Source organism: Ranitomeya imitator, chromosome 5 (assembly GCF_032444005.1).
Source record: "Ranitomeya imitator isolate aRanImi1 chromosome 5, aRanImi1.pri, whole genome shotgun sequence".
NCBI lineage: Eukaryota > Metazoa > Chordata > Amphibia > Anura > Dendrobatidae > Ranitomeya > Ranitomeya imitator.
The window spans coordinates 223,001,436-223,017,623 of NC_091286.1; the positions used below are offsets into that span (position 1 = coordinate 223,001,436).

Genomic DNA, 16,188 nt, shown 5'->3' on the forward strand with positions numbered 1-16,188 from the left:
AGGCAGCATGCAAAATCTCACCTCGTGGGGTATCCTTGATTATGAGGAAGGTGAGAGATCAGCCTAAAAGCACAAGGGGGAACTTGTTAATGATAACAAGGCAGCTGAGAGCACAGTAACCAAGAAAACCATTGGTAACACATTACTCCATTAGCTTTAAAATCCTGCAGTGCTCGCAAGGTCCCCCTGCTCAAGAAGGCACATGTTCTGGCCCGTCTGACATTTGCCAATGAACACCTGGATGATTCTCTGCTTGATTGGGTTAATGTGCTGTGGTCAGATGAGACAAAAATTGATCTGTTTGGCATTAACTCAACTCGCCGTGTTTGGAAGAAAAGAAATGCTGCCTATGACCCAAAGAGCACCATCCCACACTGTTATGCATGGAGGTGTAAATATTATGTTTTGGGGGTGTTTATCTGCTAAGGGCACATGACTACTTCACTGCATTAATGGGAGAATGGATGGAGCCACGTACCGTAAAATCTTGAGTGACAACCTCCTTCCCTCCATTAGGACATTACAAATGCGTCATTGCTAGGTGTTCCAGCAAGACAATGACCCAAAACTTACAGCCAAGGCAACAAAGGAGTGGCTCCAAAAGAAGCATATTTAGGTCATGGAGTGGCCTAGCCAGTCTCCAGACCTTAATCCCATTGAAAACTTATGGAGGGAGGTGAAGCTCCAAGTTGCCAAGCAACAGCCTCGAAATTTAAATGATTTAGAGATGATCTGCAAAGAAGAGTATACCAAAATTCCTCCTGATATGTGCGCAAACATCATCATCAACTGCAAAAAATATCTGACTTCTGTGCTTGCCAAAAAGGGTTTTGACCGCAAGTATTAAGTCTTGTTTGCGAGAGAGATCAAATATTTATTTCTCACTGCAAAATGCAAATAAATTTATATAATTTATACAATGTGATTTTTTGGATTTTATTTTTGATATTCTATCTCTCAATGTTAAAATGAACCTACCCATAAAATTATAGACTGTTCATGTCTTTGTCAGTGGGCAAGCTAACAAAAATCAGTAAGGGATCAAATACTTATTTCCTCCATGGTAAACTGAGAATGGAACCCATATGCCCTGAAAAAAAGGGATTTACCAGCCTATTCCTGACAGCGATTATTTACAGTGAATTTGGCTAACGGTAAATAGGTAACCCAGTCTTTCTGATTTTGAGAAGCAAGACACCTGAGATACGTCTCTAGATTCTGGTTAACCCGTTCAGACTGCCCATTAGACTGAATTAGACTTTTAGTGGTAATCCCCCTTCTGTATTACTGGAGGAAGAAATGTTTTCATCTTCCATTTCTACCATATGGCAGGGGGTTATGAATAACTTGAGGAAGGTGGGATCCAAATATAAGAGTGTGGCTGATCTGAGAAGTTTGGTGGGTCCGGACCTGTGTGTTGGTGACTTGGTGTGGCTGTCTTCTAGGAACATTAGGCTGAAGGTCCCATCTTGGAAACTAGTTCCCAGGTTTATCAGTCCTTTTAAGATTATAGCCATCGTCAATCCCATAATATTTAGCCTGCTTTAGCGCCTACCTTTAGGATCCATATTGTATTTCATGGTTGTATCCTCAAAATATGTGTTGCATCTTCTGTACCATCACCTCTACCACCATTTCCATTGTCGATAGTAATTTCAAATTTCAGATTGTGAAGATTTTTGATTCTTGTTTATTGGTCGATTCAGTATCTGGTACATTAGAGGGGGTACGGTCCTGAGGAGAGGATGTGGGTACCAGCATCTGATGTTCATGCGCTAGACTGGTCCAGGCTTTTCACGTGCCACACCCTGATAAGCCTGGTCCTGAGATTACAGAGGTCCCTCATACAAGGGAGGGTACTGTCAGGGGGTTACCGTGACAGTGTGAAACCAAAAGATGGCAGTGTCTAATTGCTCATACTTTGGCACTGAGAAGCATTTCTCTTTCATTTTAAATGTGTTTATTTCTTCTGGCAGAACAGGGGTTAATAGACTATGTTGGAAATCCCTGTTCTCACAGCTGTGCTCAGTTAGCCATTCCTTTTCTCTTTATGATCTGGGTTCTGATACTAATCCTTGTTAGAGCTAGCTTTATTGCTGTGTGGCTAATGGAGTGAGAGGAGTTCATATGAGAAGGAAAGTTGAAGGACTTATTAGTGACTGTTGTTTGGTTTGCATGCATGGTAATTCCTTACCCTTCTCTGTTTTGTTTTTCCCCCCTATCTCCATGCCCAAGTGCACGCCTCTGTGATATGTGAGTAAATATTTTGTATGCCTGGAGTTTTCTGGTAACCCTTGTTTGTGTTGCTTTGTTTGTTGGGTTGGTATAGTAAGGTACACAGTAGCACCTCCTCTTCCCTGAGTGGGGGAAGAGAACAGACAGAGGGCTAACTCAGGAAATAAGGCAAGGGCAGAATCCCCAGCATCTTTGCCATCTGTAGTATCCTGGGGAGCAGGGTGAGCTAGGGCACCCGCTAGTGTTCGAGACAGGTAAGGAGTCCCTGGTCCCGAGTCACCTGACAGCTGTGTTGTGACAAATACTCTAATTGCATAAAAATGTTGTGACTGATTATCAAACGAGTTTCAGACCCCAAAAAGGTAACCTGCTTCATTCTTGGTTGCAAAATCATAACTATTTTACAGTTAAAAATGTGCAAATATTTTCTTCAGAAAAAAAGTGGAACGTTTTTGGACAGCTTGATGTAAAGAGCTTTTAATTGCCTAATCATTTTGTGATTAGCAAACCAGTTGCGTTACCCCCCAAAAGAGATTTTTTTCTTCTAGTTGAGATGTTCTAAATATTTCACATTCAAAACAGTGTAGTACACCTGATATACGATAAGTTTGAAGTTATTCTTATATTACAAAGGCTGTGTTTGCTGTTATGAACAGGTGATTCAGAACCACATTGGACCTAGTGGTTAAGAGCACACAAAGTGACCTGATAGATACTAACATAGGACGAGCTCTGAGACGTGGGAACTCTGCTGACCGCAATCCCTAATCCTATCATACCACACTAGAGGTAGCCGTGGATTGCGCCTAATGCTCCCTATGCAACTCGGCACAGCCTGAGAAACTAACTAGCCCTGAAGATAGAAAAATAAGCCTATCTTGCCTCAGAGAAATTCCCCAAAGGAAAAGGCAGCCCCCCACATATAATGACTGTGAGTTTAAGATGAAAATACAAACACAGAGATGAAATAGATTTAGCAAAGTGAGGCCCGACTTACTGAATAGACCGAGGATAGGAAAGATAGCTTTGCGGTCAGCACAAAAACCTACAAACAACCACGCAGAGGGGCAAAAAGACCCTCCGCACCGACTAACGGCACGGAGGTGCTCCCTCTGCGTCTCAGAGCTTCCAGCAAGCAAGAAAAACCAATATAGCAAGCTGGACAGAAAATATAGCAAACAAAAGTAACACAAGCAGAACTTAGCTTATGCAGGGCAGACAGGCCACAAGAACGATCCAGGAGAGAGCCAGACCAATACTGGAACATAGACTGGAGGCCAGGAACAAAGAACTAGGTGGAGTTAAATAGAGCAGCACCTAACGACTTAACCTCGTCACCTGAGGAAGGAAACTCAGAAGCCGCAGCCCCACTCACATCCACCAGCGGAAGCTCATACACAGAACCAGCCGAAGTACCACTCACGACCACAGGAGGGAGCTTGACCACAGAATTCACAACAGTTTGCATTACAGAGCTCAAAATGTGCTCAATTGAATCCAAGGGGAACTTAACAGTGTTCTACGCATATTTTTCCAGGCAATTAGAGGCTTTGAGTTATGCAGTTCACTTGAATTTATTTGCCGGAAATCAAATTTTGTGGGATAATTCCATGAAGTTGGTTAGATCGAATTTAAAAATAGTTCCTTGTTTGCAATTATTAGTTTTCAGGGATAATTCTTGCACAGGAGACCTCCAGGCATATATGAGAATATCTTTTCTACAGAACTGTGTCTGACTAGCAGATAAACCACTATAATTAGGTATTTCCTTTTCCAAAAACCTCCCAGATATAATTTCTGATTGTATGTTAACATCTCCTGGTGCTTTCTATATAACTATTACAATCAGTCTCCTAAAGCCAGTTTTACACATCTGAATCGAAAAGATCTTGTCCATATAACAGAAAAATGGATGTGTGGTGTGTTTGAATAGTCAAAAAAATATAAAGAAAACACACTGCTAACAAATAATTGAAATCTCAAATTTGAAGAAAAAGGTTTCATTGCATAAGAACCCAATTTTCTTTTGCATCTTGTACCCCATTTTCTTATTTTTTTTTAAAAGTTTCATAAAATTAATCAGTCTACTTTAAGTTAGTTTTAGAAATCCAACATTGATTGTCCAAGTACAAATCTTTATCTTTGGATCAGCTGTAGGTCTTCTGATCTGAACTCTACAGCCTCAATGACATATATGAGGCTATTGGGTTCAGTTGTGGAGTCCCAAGGCAAGCCCATGCTTTGTGATCCACACTCTGACCACAAAACATAAATTTTTGGAACCGACCTTAAAGAATGATTTAGCACTCAACTTATTCATTTCCGTAAAAACTTCCAAATGTAAGTAAATCACCATTTCCAAACTGTAACTAGAGAAAACAACATATTTAACCCCTTCATGATCGGAACTTTTTTCGGTTTTGCATTTTCGTTTTTTCGCTCCCCTTCTTTCCAGAGCTTTAACTTTTTTATTTTTTCTGTCAATATGGCCATGCGAGGGCTTATTTTTTTGTGGGGCGAGTTTTAGTTTTGAACGATACCATTCGTTCTACCATGTCATGTAACAGAAAATGGGAAAAAAATTCCAAGTGCGGTGAAATAGCAAGAAAAGTGCAATCACACACTTGTTTTTTGTTTGGCTTTTTTGCTAGGTTCACTATCTGCTAAAACTCACCTGCCAATACGATTCTCCAGGTCATTACAAGTTCATAGACATCAAACATGCCTAGGTTCTTTTTTACCTATGTGGTGAAAAAAAATTCCAAGTTTGCAAAAAAATTTTTGTGCAAGTACGACCTTTTGATCACCCGTTATTGCATTTTAATACAATGTCGCTGCGACCAAAAAAAGTAATTCTGGCATTTTGATTTGTTTTCTCGCTACGCTGATAGGGTGATTCAGAATGCGGCGATACCAAACATGTCTATGTTTGATTTTACTTTTATTGCTTTATTTTGAAAGGGGTGAAAAGGGGGTGATTTGAACTTTTATGCTTTTTCTTTTACTTTTGGCATGCTTCAATAGTCTCCATGGGAGGCTAGAAGCTGCCATAACTTGATCGGCTCTGCTACATAGCGGCGATGCTCAGATCGCCTCTATGTAGCAGAATTACAGACTTGATATGAGAGTCGACCACAGGGTGGCGCTCATAGCAGTCCATCATCAACAACCATATAGGTCTCAAGAAGATCTCTGGTTGTCATGGCGATGCACCGTGAGGGAGTCAGTGGTGCATGTATTCCTAATGGCTGAAAGCGAGCGTTAAATGCCGCTATCAGAGTTTGACAGCCGCATTTAACTAGTTAATAGGCGTGGGTGGATCGTGATTTCACCAGCGCCTATTGTGGGAATATGTCAGCAGTTGAAAACAGCTGACATGTTGTGGCTTTGAAGTAGGCTCACCACCGGAGCCCACCTCAAAGCTGTTATACTGACGTCATACGTACTATCCTGTCCGACATCAGAATAGGGTTAAACGGTTTTTATCAATATAGTCTATAAATGCAGTAACAGTATTATAACGATTTTCTTCCCTCAAGCTTTTAATTTAGAAGTTATTAAGCTAAGCAGTTCAGCTATCTGTTTGTTTATTTATTTTAAGATTTATTTTTCTTTCCATTTTTTTCTGCGCGAAAATGGACCAAAAACGCTATGGAGTCCTTATAAGTCAATCATCACAAAAAAGTGATATTAGCTCCCTTGTCCTAGTCAACACTTTCTACTGAAATAACCATAAGGTCACTGAAATGATATAGTTAGGTTTTTATTTGTGGCATGGCTGAAATTCAGTGGAAATAGGGTTTTGTGATTAAGTTAAATTTAATGTACATTTTTGGCAATTCGTCTGCAAACTCTTCATAAAAACATAGAGTTAATGCAATGCCTCTATAAAAACTGAAGCCACAATTTTTGTGAAAACCAAAATTTGTTTCAATTTCAAAACGTTTGGCCACATTTGTTTTGTTTAAAACTTTGCACAAATACATTGCTCAAAAAATTAAAGAGAACACTTAAACAGCAGAATATAACTCCAAGTAAATCAAACTTCTGTGAAATCAAACTGTCCGCTTAGGAAGCAACACTGTTTGACAATCAATTTCACATACTGTTGTGCAAATGGAATAGACAACAGATGAAAATTATTGGCAATTATCAAGACACACTCAATAAAGGAGTGGTTCTGCAGGTGGGGACCGCAGACCACATCTCAGTACCAATGCTTTCTGGCTCATGTTTTGAATGTTGGTTGTGCTTTCACACTCGTGGTAGCATGAGACGGACTCTACAACCCACACAAGTGGCTCAGGTAGTGCAGCTCATCCTGGATGGCACATTAATGCAAGCTATGGCAAGAAGGTTTGCTGTGTCTGTCAGCGTAGTGTCCAGAGGCTGGAGGCGCTACCAGTAGACAGGCCAGTACACCAGGAGACGTGGAGGGGCTGGAGGCGCTACTGGGACACAGGCCAGTACACCACAAGATGTGGAGGGGGCCGTAGGAGGGCAACAACCCAGCAGCAGGACCGCTACATCAGCCTTTGAAGAAGGAGGAACAGGAGCACTGCCAGAGCCCTGCAAAATGACCTCCAGCAGGCCACAAATGTGCATGTGTCTGCACAAATAGATAAAAACCGACTGCATGAGGATGGTCTGAGTGCCCGATGTCCACAGATATGGGGTTGTACTCACAGCCCAATACCGTGCAGGATGCTTGGCATTTGCCACAGAACACCAGGATTGTCAAATTTGCCACTGATGCTCTTCACAGATGAAAGCAGGTTCACACTGAGCACATATGACAGACATGACAGAGTCTGGAGATGCTGTGGAGAGCGATATGCTGCCTGCAACATCTTTCAGCATGACTGGTTTGGCAGTGGGTCAGTAATGGTGTGGGGTGGCCTTTCTTTGGAGGGCTTCGTTTTACAGAGTCCCCTGATTTACCTCTTGTCAATCACAGTTTGAAAGCTGCTAACTGGCAATTCCCTGGATATTTTTTTGTATCCCTTTGCTGTTTTATACAGTTCAACTACCTTTTCCTGTAGATCAAACATTGACAAATCTTTAGCTTTCTCCATGACTCACAATCCAAAAGTGTCAGTGGCTGAATGAAAGATGCAAGAGTCTGTCTGGATCCCAGAAACTCACTAAGCTTTTATGCACACACTGATTACAAGCAAATAGGTCACAGGTGAGGATGTTACCTTTAGTAGCCAGACAAACCCATTTGTGTCAACTTTTGTGCATGTTATCAGGCCAAACCCACCAGGGTATGTAAACTTTTGATCAGGGTCATTTGGATGTTTTGGGTGTTCATTATGATTTAAAAAGAGAAAACACAGTAGTTTGACAATAAATGGCTTCGCCCAACCACTAACCATGAGTGGAGAAAAAGTTTTGGTGTTGTCATTCATTTTCTCTGAAAAAGGCCAAGACAGCAAAAATTCTGCCGGGGTATGTAAACTTTAGAGCACAACTGTCTGCATGGGTGTCGTCCATAAAGTCCAAAAAAGCTTGCCCATATATACAGGGTGGGCCACTTATATAGATACACCTAAATAAAATGGCTAACTGAAAAGATGGTAACAAATTGCAAGCTTCGAGACTACAATTTGTTACCATCTTTTCAGTTAGCCATTAAAAGGTATCAACCACTGAGGACTCTCAATTGTAAATATTTTTCTATCTACTGGCTAACACGGTACCAAGACATATATCTTTCCTGTATATAAATAAAATGTGAATGGTTGGTGAAATCAACTTCCTGTTTGTGGCACATTAGTATATGGGAGGAGGAAAACTTTTCAAAATAGATGGTGACCATGGTGGTCGAGATATGAGATGTGCAGCATCTAAAACAACGGACGCTGGAAGCCTATGCTAGCATTGCTTCTGCGGTGTTGCTATCAGTGTGTCAAGAGTGGGTGAAGAGGGTTGCCTTGACAATCCAACACAATGGGCAGCACTTTGAACACATTTTATAAGTGGTCATAAACTTGTAAATAACTCATGAAAGAATAAAGTTACGTTAAAACCAAGCACACCATTGTTTTTCTTGTGAAATTCTCAGTAAGTTTGATGTGTCACATGACCCTCTTACCATTGAAAAAAATGAAGCTGGATCCAAAATGGCTGACTTCAAAATGGCCTCCATGGTCACCACCCATCTTGAAAAGTTTTCCCCTCCCATATACTAATGTGCCACAAATAGGAAGTTGATATCACCATCCATTCCCATATTTAGGTGTATCTATATAAATGGCCCTGTAGTATAACATCAGGGTTGTCTAAAAGTCACTTATTAGCAAATTTTGTGTGGCTTTTATCCTGCTAACGTCTTCCTTCCCGCAACTGTGATTATTTCTTTTCAATGTCTACTTGATTTTTCCAGTTATGATGGCGGTGGTATGCGATCCTATGGAAGGGATTACCCACTGTATTCACTAATGTTTAGAAAAAAATCAGCATACTTATTTACATTCCTTAGTCCATATATTTAGGCTGTGAATACCATGGTTGATTTTGAAATTCTGACCTTGGTGGAAATGAGATGAGCCATGCAGTAAATTTAAAAAAGATGCCGCAATATATAATTTTTACTGGTCCAAATTTTGCATCAATCATCAGTCTTAATTTTAAAGTGGGATGCAAAATATATTATTGCAAAAACTAATTAAATACTAACTTTACCATTTTTTTTATTACAGATGGAAACTCGAAAACGACTGGCAAAAATCGTTCTAGTGTTTGTTGGCTGCTTTGCACTCTGCTGGTTTCCAAACCACGTTTTATATATGTACCGGTCTTTCAACTACAATGAAATTGATCCGTCTTTGGGACATATGATTATCACATTAGTGGCCCGTGTCTTAAGCTTTTCTAACTCCTGTGTAAATCCTTTTGCACTCTACCTACTTAGTGAGAGTTTTAGAAGACACTTTAACGGTCAGCTGTGTTGTCGTAGGAAGAGGCGCCATCAACGGTCTACCAGCTACTTGCTTAATTCTTCTAATGTCCGAATGACTTCTCTGAAGAGTAATGTTAAAAACACAGTGACCAGCACCTCCATGCTGAATGGTCAAAGTCGGCAAGAAGCGTCATTGTGATTATCCTATAATTAAGAAACCTAACTTTATTTTAGATAACCTCGATTGTACGGAATATTTCAGTTTTGTGATAGTATTTGGATAACATTGGAAATTATTAATCACTTATTTTTGAACAAGTACACTATATAAATTTGTTTTATATGGCAAAATTGTATAATTCAATTGTTTTTTTTTTTTTAGAATTTCAATTGGATAACATAAGTACAGTTAGAAGTGCTGAGCATGAATACCAAAATACCCTTTTTGGAAAAAAATGTCTAAAATTGCTTCTGGCAAATACCGTGGTGGGAACATGGAAATGCAGACCTTGTTTACAAGAATTTCCAAGGAAGTCAAATTGCCATTTTTTCTTTTTATGCACAAATCATGTATAAGGTACTAAACTGACATCTTGCACTGTGAATTTAGTTTTATTAATCAAGCATAGCCAATAAAAATAAAGGGGAGATAGACACAGCCAAATAAAATTTTCAAGCTTTATTTATGTCCATAAGGTTAAAAGATTCCACATGTTGAAGGTAAGTCACACTCTGATGTGTTGCTGGCGTCTACTGCTGAGTCATAGAGTCATATGACAGCAGATGCCAGCAAGGCATCAGAGTGTGACTTATCATCATGTGGAATTTTTTAACCTTATGGACATAAATTAAGCTTGAAGATTTTATTCGGATGTGCCTATCCTCCATTTTTTTCCTTTGGATCTTTCCATGAATCAGTAGCTATGGATATGGCAGTCAATATAATGAAGACAGGCTCGTATTGATTTAAAGTATGGCCAACACTAATAAAGCATACAAGGACAAAGCAAGGCCCACTTTCATCCTTAATTATAGGGGGAAACATTTAGGGATTAAATCATAATTCATTTTTAAAGTGTAAGGTTAGGTTCCAATGATGAGTTTTTAGTGAGTTTTTGATGCTGAATATTTTGCTGCCCAGAAAAATGAGTAACTTGCAAATCCAGAAAAGGGAAATGGATTTATAGGTATTTCATATCTACTTGCCCTTAACCTCTTCATGACCTTGGGATTTTCCGTTTTTCCGTGTTCGTTTTTCGCTCCCCTCCTTCCCAGAGCCATAACTTTTTTATTTTTCCGTCAATATGGTCATGTTAGGGCTTATTTTTTGCAAAACAAGTTGTACTTTTGAACGACACCATTGGTTTTAGCATGCCATGTACTAGAAAACGGGGAAAAAAATCCAAGTGCGGTGAAATTGCAAAAAAATTGCAATCCCACACTTGTTTTTTGTTTGGCTTTTTTGCTAGGTTCACCAAATGCTAAAACTGACCTGCCATTATGATTCTCCAGGTCATTACGAGTTCATAGACACCAAACATATCTAGGCTATTTTTTATCTAAGTGGTGAAAAAAGATTCCAAACTTTGCAAAAAACAATTGCGCCATTTTCCGATACCAGTAGCATCTCCATTTTTTGTGATCTGGCATCGGGTGATGGCTTATTTTTTGCGTGCCGAGCTGGCATTTTAATGATACCATTTTGGTGCAGGTACGTTCTTTTGATCGCCTGTTATTACATTTTAATGCAATGTCATGGCGACCAAAAAAAACGTAATTCTGGCATTTCAAATTTTTTTCTCGCTATGCCGTTTAGCGATTAGGTTAATCCTTTTTTTTTATTGTTAGATAGGGCATTTCTGAACATGGCGATACCAAATATGTGTAGGTTTGATTTTTTTTTTTATTGAATTATTTTGAATGGGGCGAAAGGGGGGATTTAAACTTTTATATTTTTTTTATTTTTTTCACATTTTTTAACTTTTTTTTACTTTTGCCATGCTTCAATAGCCTCCATGGGAGGCTAGAAGCTGGCACAACTCTATCGCCTCTGCTACATAGCAGCGATCATCAGATCGCTGCTATGTAGCTTAATAACAGGCTTGCTAAGAGCGCCGACCACAGAGTGACGCTCACAGCTAGCAGGGATCAGTAACCATAGAGGTGTCAAGGACCTCCATGGTTACCATTCTGATGCATCGCTGAACCCCGATCATGTGACTGGGGTCAGTGATGAGCTCATTTCCGGCTGGATGGCCGGAAGAGCCAATTAAATGCTGCTGTCAGCGTTTGACAGCGGCATTTAACTAGTTAATAGCGGCGGGTGAATTGCGATTTCACCCGCCGCTATTACAGGCATATGTCAGCTGTTCAAAACAGCTAACATGTCCCGGCTTTGATGTGGGCTCACCGCCGGAGCCCTGCATCAAAGTGGGGGATCTGACCTCGGACGTACTATCTCGTCCGAGGACAGAAAGGGGTTAAATTGACCTGAGGTACATATTTTAAATTCACCACATGTCAATTTGTCAATTTCTCTTGCAGGCATGCTGAGTTTTATGTGCACATTTTCCCAATATAATTGCATTAGATGTAGAAAGTCCACAGGTAAAAAATGCAAATGCGTTTTATGCATGTATTCCACGCATGATTTTGTCTATAAAGTTTTGACAAAGCCAAATAACAGGAAATATCAAAATAAAAGCACTTTTATTTAGAATTTGACTTACAGAAAAGAGACAAAAATGCAGTACCAAAAACAATGTAAAAGCATTTGTAAAAAAATGCAACGAAAAAGCGCAAGTTACCCAATTTAGCTAATTGGTACAGAAATGCTGTGGAAAATCTGCAATACCAAAAACTCTCCAAATCCTAGTCGTGGAAACATAGCCTAACTGTTCTTTTAAGTGAGTTTATCGCAGACTGCCTGTGTCTACTTCTATCTCCTCTCTCCTCTTCTCACCCTGCCCTCTCCCTATAATTTTATGAGCAGTAACTATCATCTCATGATTCAGTAAAATGAAAATGTGTCTTCACTGAATACAGGTTGTACTCATGAACCAACAGATGCTTTTTTACTGTTTAACCCCTTTACCCCCAAGGGTGGTTTGCACGTTAATGACCGGGCCAATTTTTACAATTCTGACCACTGTCCCTTTATGAGGTTATAACTCTGGAACGCTTCAATGGATCCTGGTGATTCTGACATTGTTTTCTCGTGACATATTGTACTTCATGACAATGGTAAAAATTATTTGATAGTACCTGCGTTTATTTGTGAAAAAAACAGAAATTTGGCGAAAATTATGAAAATTTCGCAATTTTCCAACTTTGAATTTTTATGCAATTAAATCACAGAGATATGTCACACAAAATACTTAATAAGTAACATTTCCCACATGTCTACTTTACATCAGCACAATTTTGGAACCAAAATTTTTTTTTGTTAGGGAGTTATAAGGGTTAAAAGTTGACCAGCAATTTCTCATTTCTACAACACCATTTTATTTTAGGGACCACATCTCATTTGAAGTCATTTTGAGGGGTCTATATGATAGAAAATACCCAAGTGTGACACCATTCTAAAAACTACACCCCTCAAGGTGCTCAAAACCATATTCAAGAAGTTTATTCACCCTTCTGGTGCTTCACAGGAATTTTTTGAATGTTTAAATAAAAATGAACATTTAACTTTTTTTCACAAAAAATTTAATTCAGCTCCAATTTGTTTTATTTTACCAAGGGTAACAGGAAAAAATGGACCCCAAACATTGTTGTACAATTTGTCCTGAGTATGCCAATACCCCACATGTGGGGGTAAACCACTGTTTGGGCGCATGGCAGAGCTCGGAAGCGAAGGAGTGCCATTTGACTTTTCAATGCAAAATTGACTGGAATTGAGATGGGACGCCATGTTTCGTTTGGAGAGCCCCTGATGTGGCTAAACATTGAAACCCCCCACAAGTGACACCATTTTGGAAAGTAGACCCCCTAAGGAACTTATCTAGAGGTGTGGTGAGCACTTTGACCCACCAAGTGCTTCACAGAAGTTTATAATGTAGAACCGTAAAAATAAAAAATCATATTTTTTCACAAAAATTATCTTTTTGCCCCCAATTTTTGATTTTCCCAAGGGTAAGAGAAGAAATTGGACCGCAAAAGTTGTTGTACAATTTGTTCTGAGTACGCTGATACCCCATATGTGGGGGTAAACCACTGTTTGGGTGGATGGGAGAGCTCGGAAGGGAAGGAGCGCCATTTGACTTTTCAAAGCAAAATTGACAGGAATTGAGATGGGACGCCATGTTGCGTTTGAAGAGCCACTGATGTGCCTAAACATTGAAACCCCCCACAAATGACACCATTTTGGAAAGTAGACCCCCTAAGGAACTTATCTAGAGGTGTGGTGAGCACTTTGACCCACCAAGTGCTTCACAGAAGTTTATAATGCAGAGCCGTAAAAATAAAACAAAATTTTTTTCCCACAAAAATTAATTTTTTAGCCCCCAGTTTTGTATTTTCCTGAGGGTAACAGGAGAAATTGGACCCCAAAATTTGTTGCCCAATTTGTCCTGAGTGCGATGATACACCATATGTGGGGGGAACCACTGTTTGGGCACATGGGAGGGCTCAGAAGGGAAGGAGTGCCATTTGAATGCAGACTTAGATGGAATGGTCTGCAGGTGTCACATTGCGTTTGCAGAGCCCCTAATGTACCTAAACAGTAGAAACCCCCCACAAGTGACACCATTTTGGAAAGTAGACCCCCTTAGGAACTTATCTAGATGTGTCCTGAGCGCTTTGACCCACCAAGGGCTTCACAGAAGTTTATAATGGAGAGCCGTAAAAATAAAACAAAATTTTTTTCCCACAAAAATTATTTTTTAGCCCCCAGTTTTGTATTTTCCCGAGGGTAACAGGAGAAATTCGACCCCACAATTTGTTGTCCAATTTGTCCTGAGTGCGCTGATACCCCATATGTGGGGGGGAACCACTGTTTGGGCGCATGGGAGGGCTCGGAAGGGAAGGAGCTCCATTTGGAATGAGGACTTAGATGGAATGGTCTGCAGGTGTCATATTGCATTTGCAGAGCCCCTAATGTACCTAAACAGTAGAAACCTCCCACAAGTGACACCATTTTGGAAACTAGACCCCCTAAGGAACTCATCTAGATGTGTTGTGATAGCTTTGAACCCCCAAGTGTTTCACTACAGTTTGTAACGCAGAGCCGTGAAAATTAAAAAAAAAAATCTTTCCCCCCAAAATTATTTTTTAGCCCCCAGTTTTGTATTTTCCCGAGGGTAAGAGGAGAAATTCGACCCCAAAAGTTGTTGTCCAATTTGTCCTGAGTACGCTGATACCCCGTATGTTGGGGGAAACCAACGTTTGAGCGCATGGCAGAGCTCGGAAGGGAAGGAGCGCCATTTGGAATGCAGACTTAGATGGAATGGTCTGCAGACGTCACATTGCGTTTGCAGAACCCCTAATGTACCTAAACAGTAGAAACCCCCCACAAGTGACCCCATATTGGAAACTAGACCCCCCAGGGAACTAATCTAGATGTGTTGTGAGAACTTTGAACCCCCAAGTGTTTCACTACAGTTTATAACGCAGAGCCGTGAAAATAAAAAATCTTTTTTTTTCCCACAAAAAATATGTTTTAGCCCCGAGTTTTGTATTTTCCCAAGGGTAGCAGGAGAAATTGGACCCCAAAAGTTGTTGTCCTATTTGTCCTGAGTACGCTGATACCCCATATGTTGGGGTAAACCCCTGTTTGGGCACACGGGAGAGCTCGGAAGGGAAGAAGCACTGTTTTACTTTTTCAACGCAGAATTGGCTGGAATTGAGATCGGACGCCATGTCGCGTTTGGAGAGCCCCTGATGTGCCTAAACAGTGGAAACCCCCCAATTATAACTGAAACCCTAATCCAAACACATCCCTAACCCTAATCCCAATGGTAACCCTAACCACACCTCTAACCCTGACACACCCCTAACCCTAATCCCAACCCTATTCCCAACCGTAAATGTAATCTAAACCCTAACTGTAACTTTAGCCCCAACCCAAACTGTAGCCCTAGCCCTAACCCTAGCCCTAACCCTAATCCTAACCCTAGCCCTAACCCTAGCACTAACCCTAGCCCTAACCCTAACCCTAGCCCTAGCCCTAGCCCTAACCCTAGCCCTAACCCTAGCCCTAACCCTAACCCTAGCCCTAACCCTAGCCCTAACCCTAACCCTAGCCCTAACCCTAACCCTAACCCTAGCCCTAACCCTAGCCCTAACCCTAGCCCTAACCCTAACCCTAACCCTAGCCCTAACCCTAACCCTAGCCCTAACCCTAGCCCTAACCCTAGCCCTAACTCTAACCCTAGCCCTAATGGGAAAATGGAAATAAATACATTTTTTTAATTTTTCCCTAACTAAGGGGGTGATGAAGGGGGGTTTGATTTACTTTTATAGCGGGTTTTTTAGCGGATTTTTATGATTGGCAGCCGTCACACACTGAAAGACGCTTTTTATTGCAAAAAATATTTTTTGCGTTACCACATTTTGAGAGCTATAATTTTTCTATATTTTGGTCCACAGAGTCATGTTGGGTCTTGTTTTTTGCGGGACGAGTTGATGTTTTTATTGGTAACATTTTCGGGCACGTGACATTTTTTGATCGCTTTTTATTCCGATTTTTGTGAGGCAGAATGACCAAAAACCAGCTATTCATGAATTTCTTTTGGGGGAGGCGTTTATACCGTTCCGCGTTTGGTAAAATTGATGAAGCAGTTTTATTCTTCGGGTCAGTACGATTACAGCGACACCTCATTTATATCATTTTTTTATGTTTTGGCGCTTTTATACGATAAAAACTATTTTATAGAAAAAATAATTATTTTTGCATCGCTTTATTCTCAGGACTATAACTTTTTTATTTCTTTGCTGATGATGCTGTATTGCGGCTCGTTTTTTGCGGGACAAGATGACGTTTTCAGCGGTACCATGGTTAGTTATATCTGTCTTTTTGATCGCGTGTTATTCCACTTTTTGTTCGGCGG

The 16,188-nt window shown here is 40.3% G+C and overlaps 1 protein-coding gene across 1 annotated transcript in view; it reads left to right on the top strand.

Moving 5' to 3' along the window:
- The window catches only part of NMBR (neuromedin B receptor), a 692,124-nt gene extending 682,786 nt beyond the window's left edge, over positions 1–9,338 (top strand). The window contains exon 3 of the mRNA XM_069767953.1: positions 8,940–9,338. Within this exon, the coding sequence (XP_069624054.1) occupies positions 8,940–9,338 (399 nt within the window). The remainder of the gene's footprint in view (positions 1–8,939) is intronic.
- Positions 9,339–16,188: the final 6,850 nt, after the last annotated feature.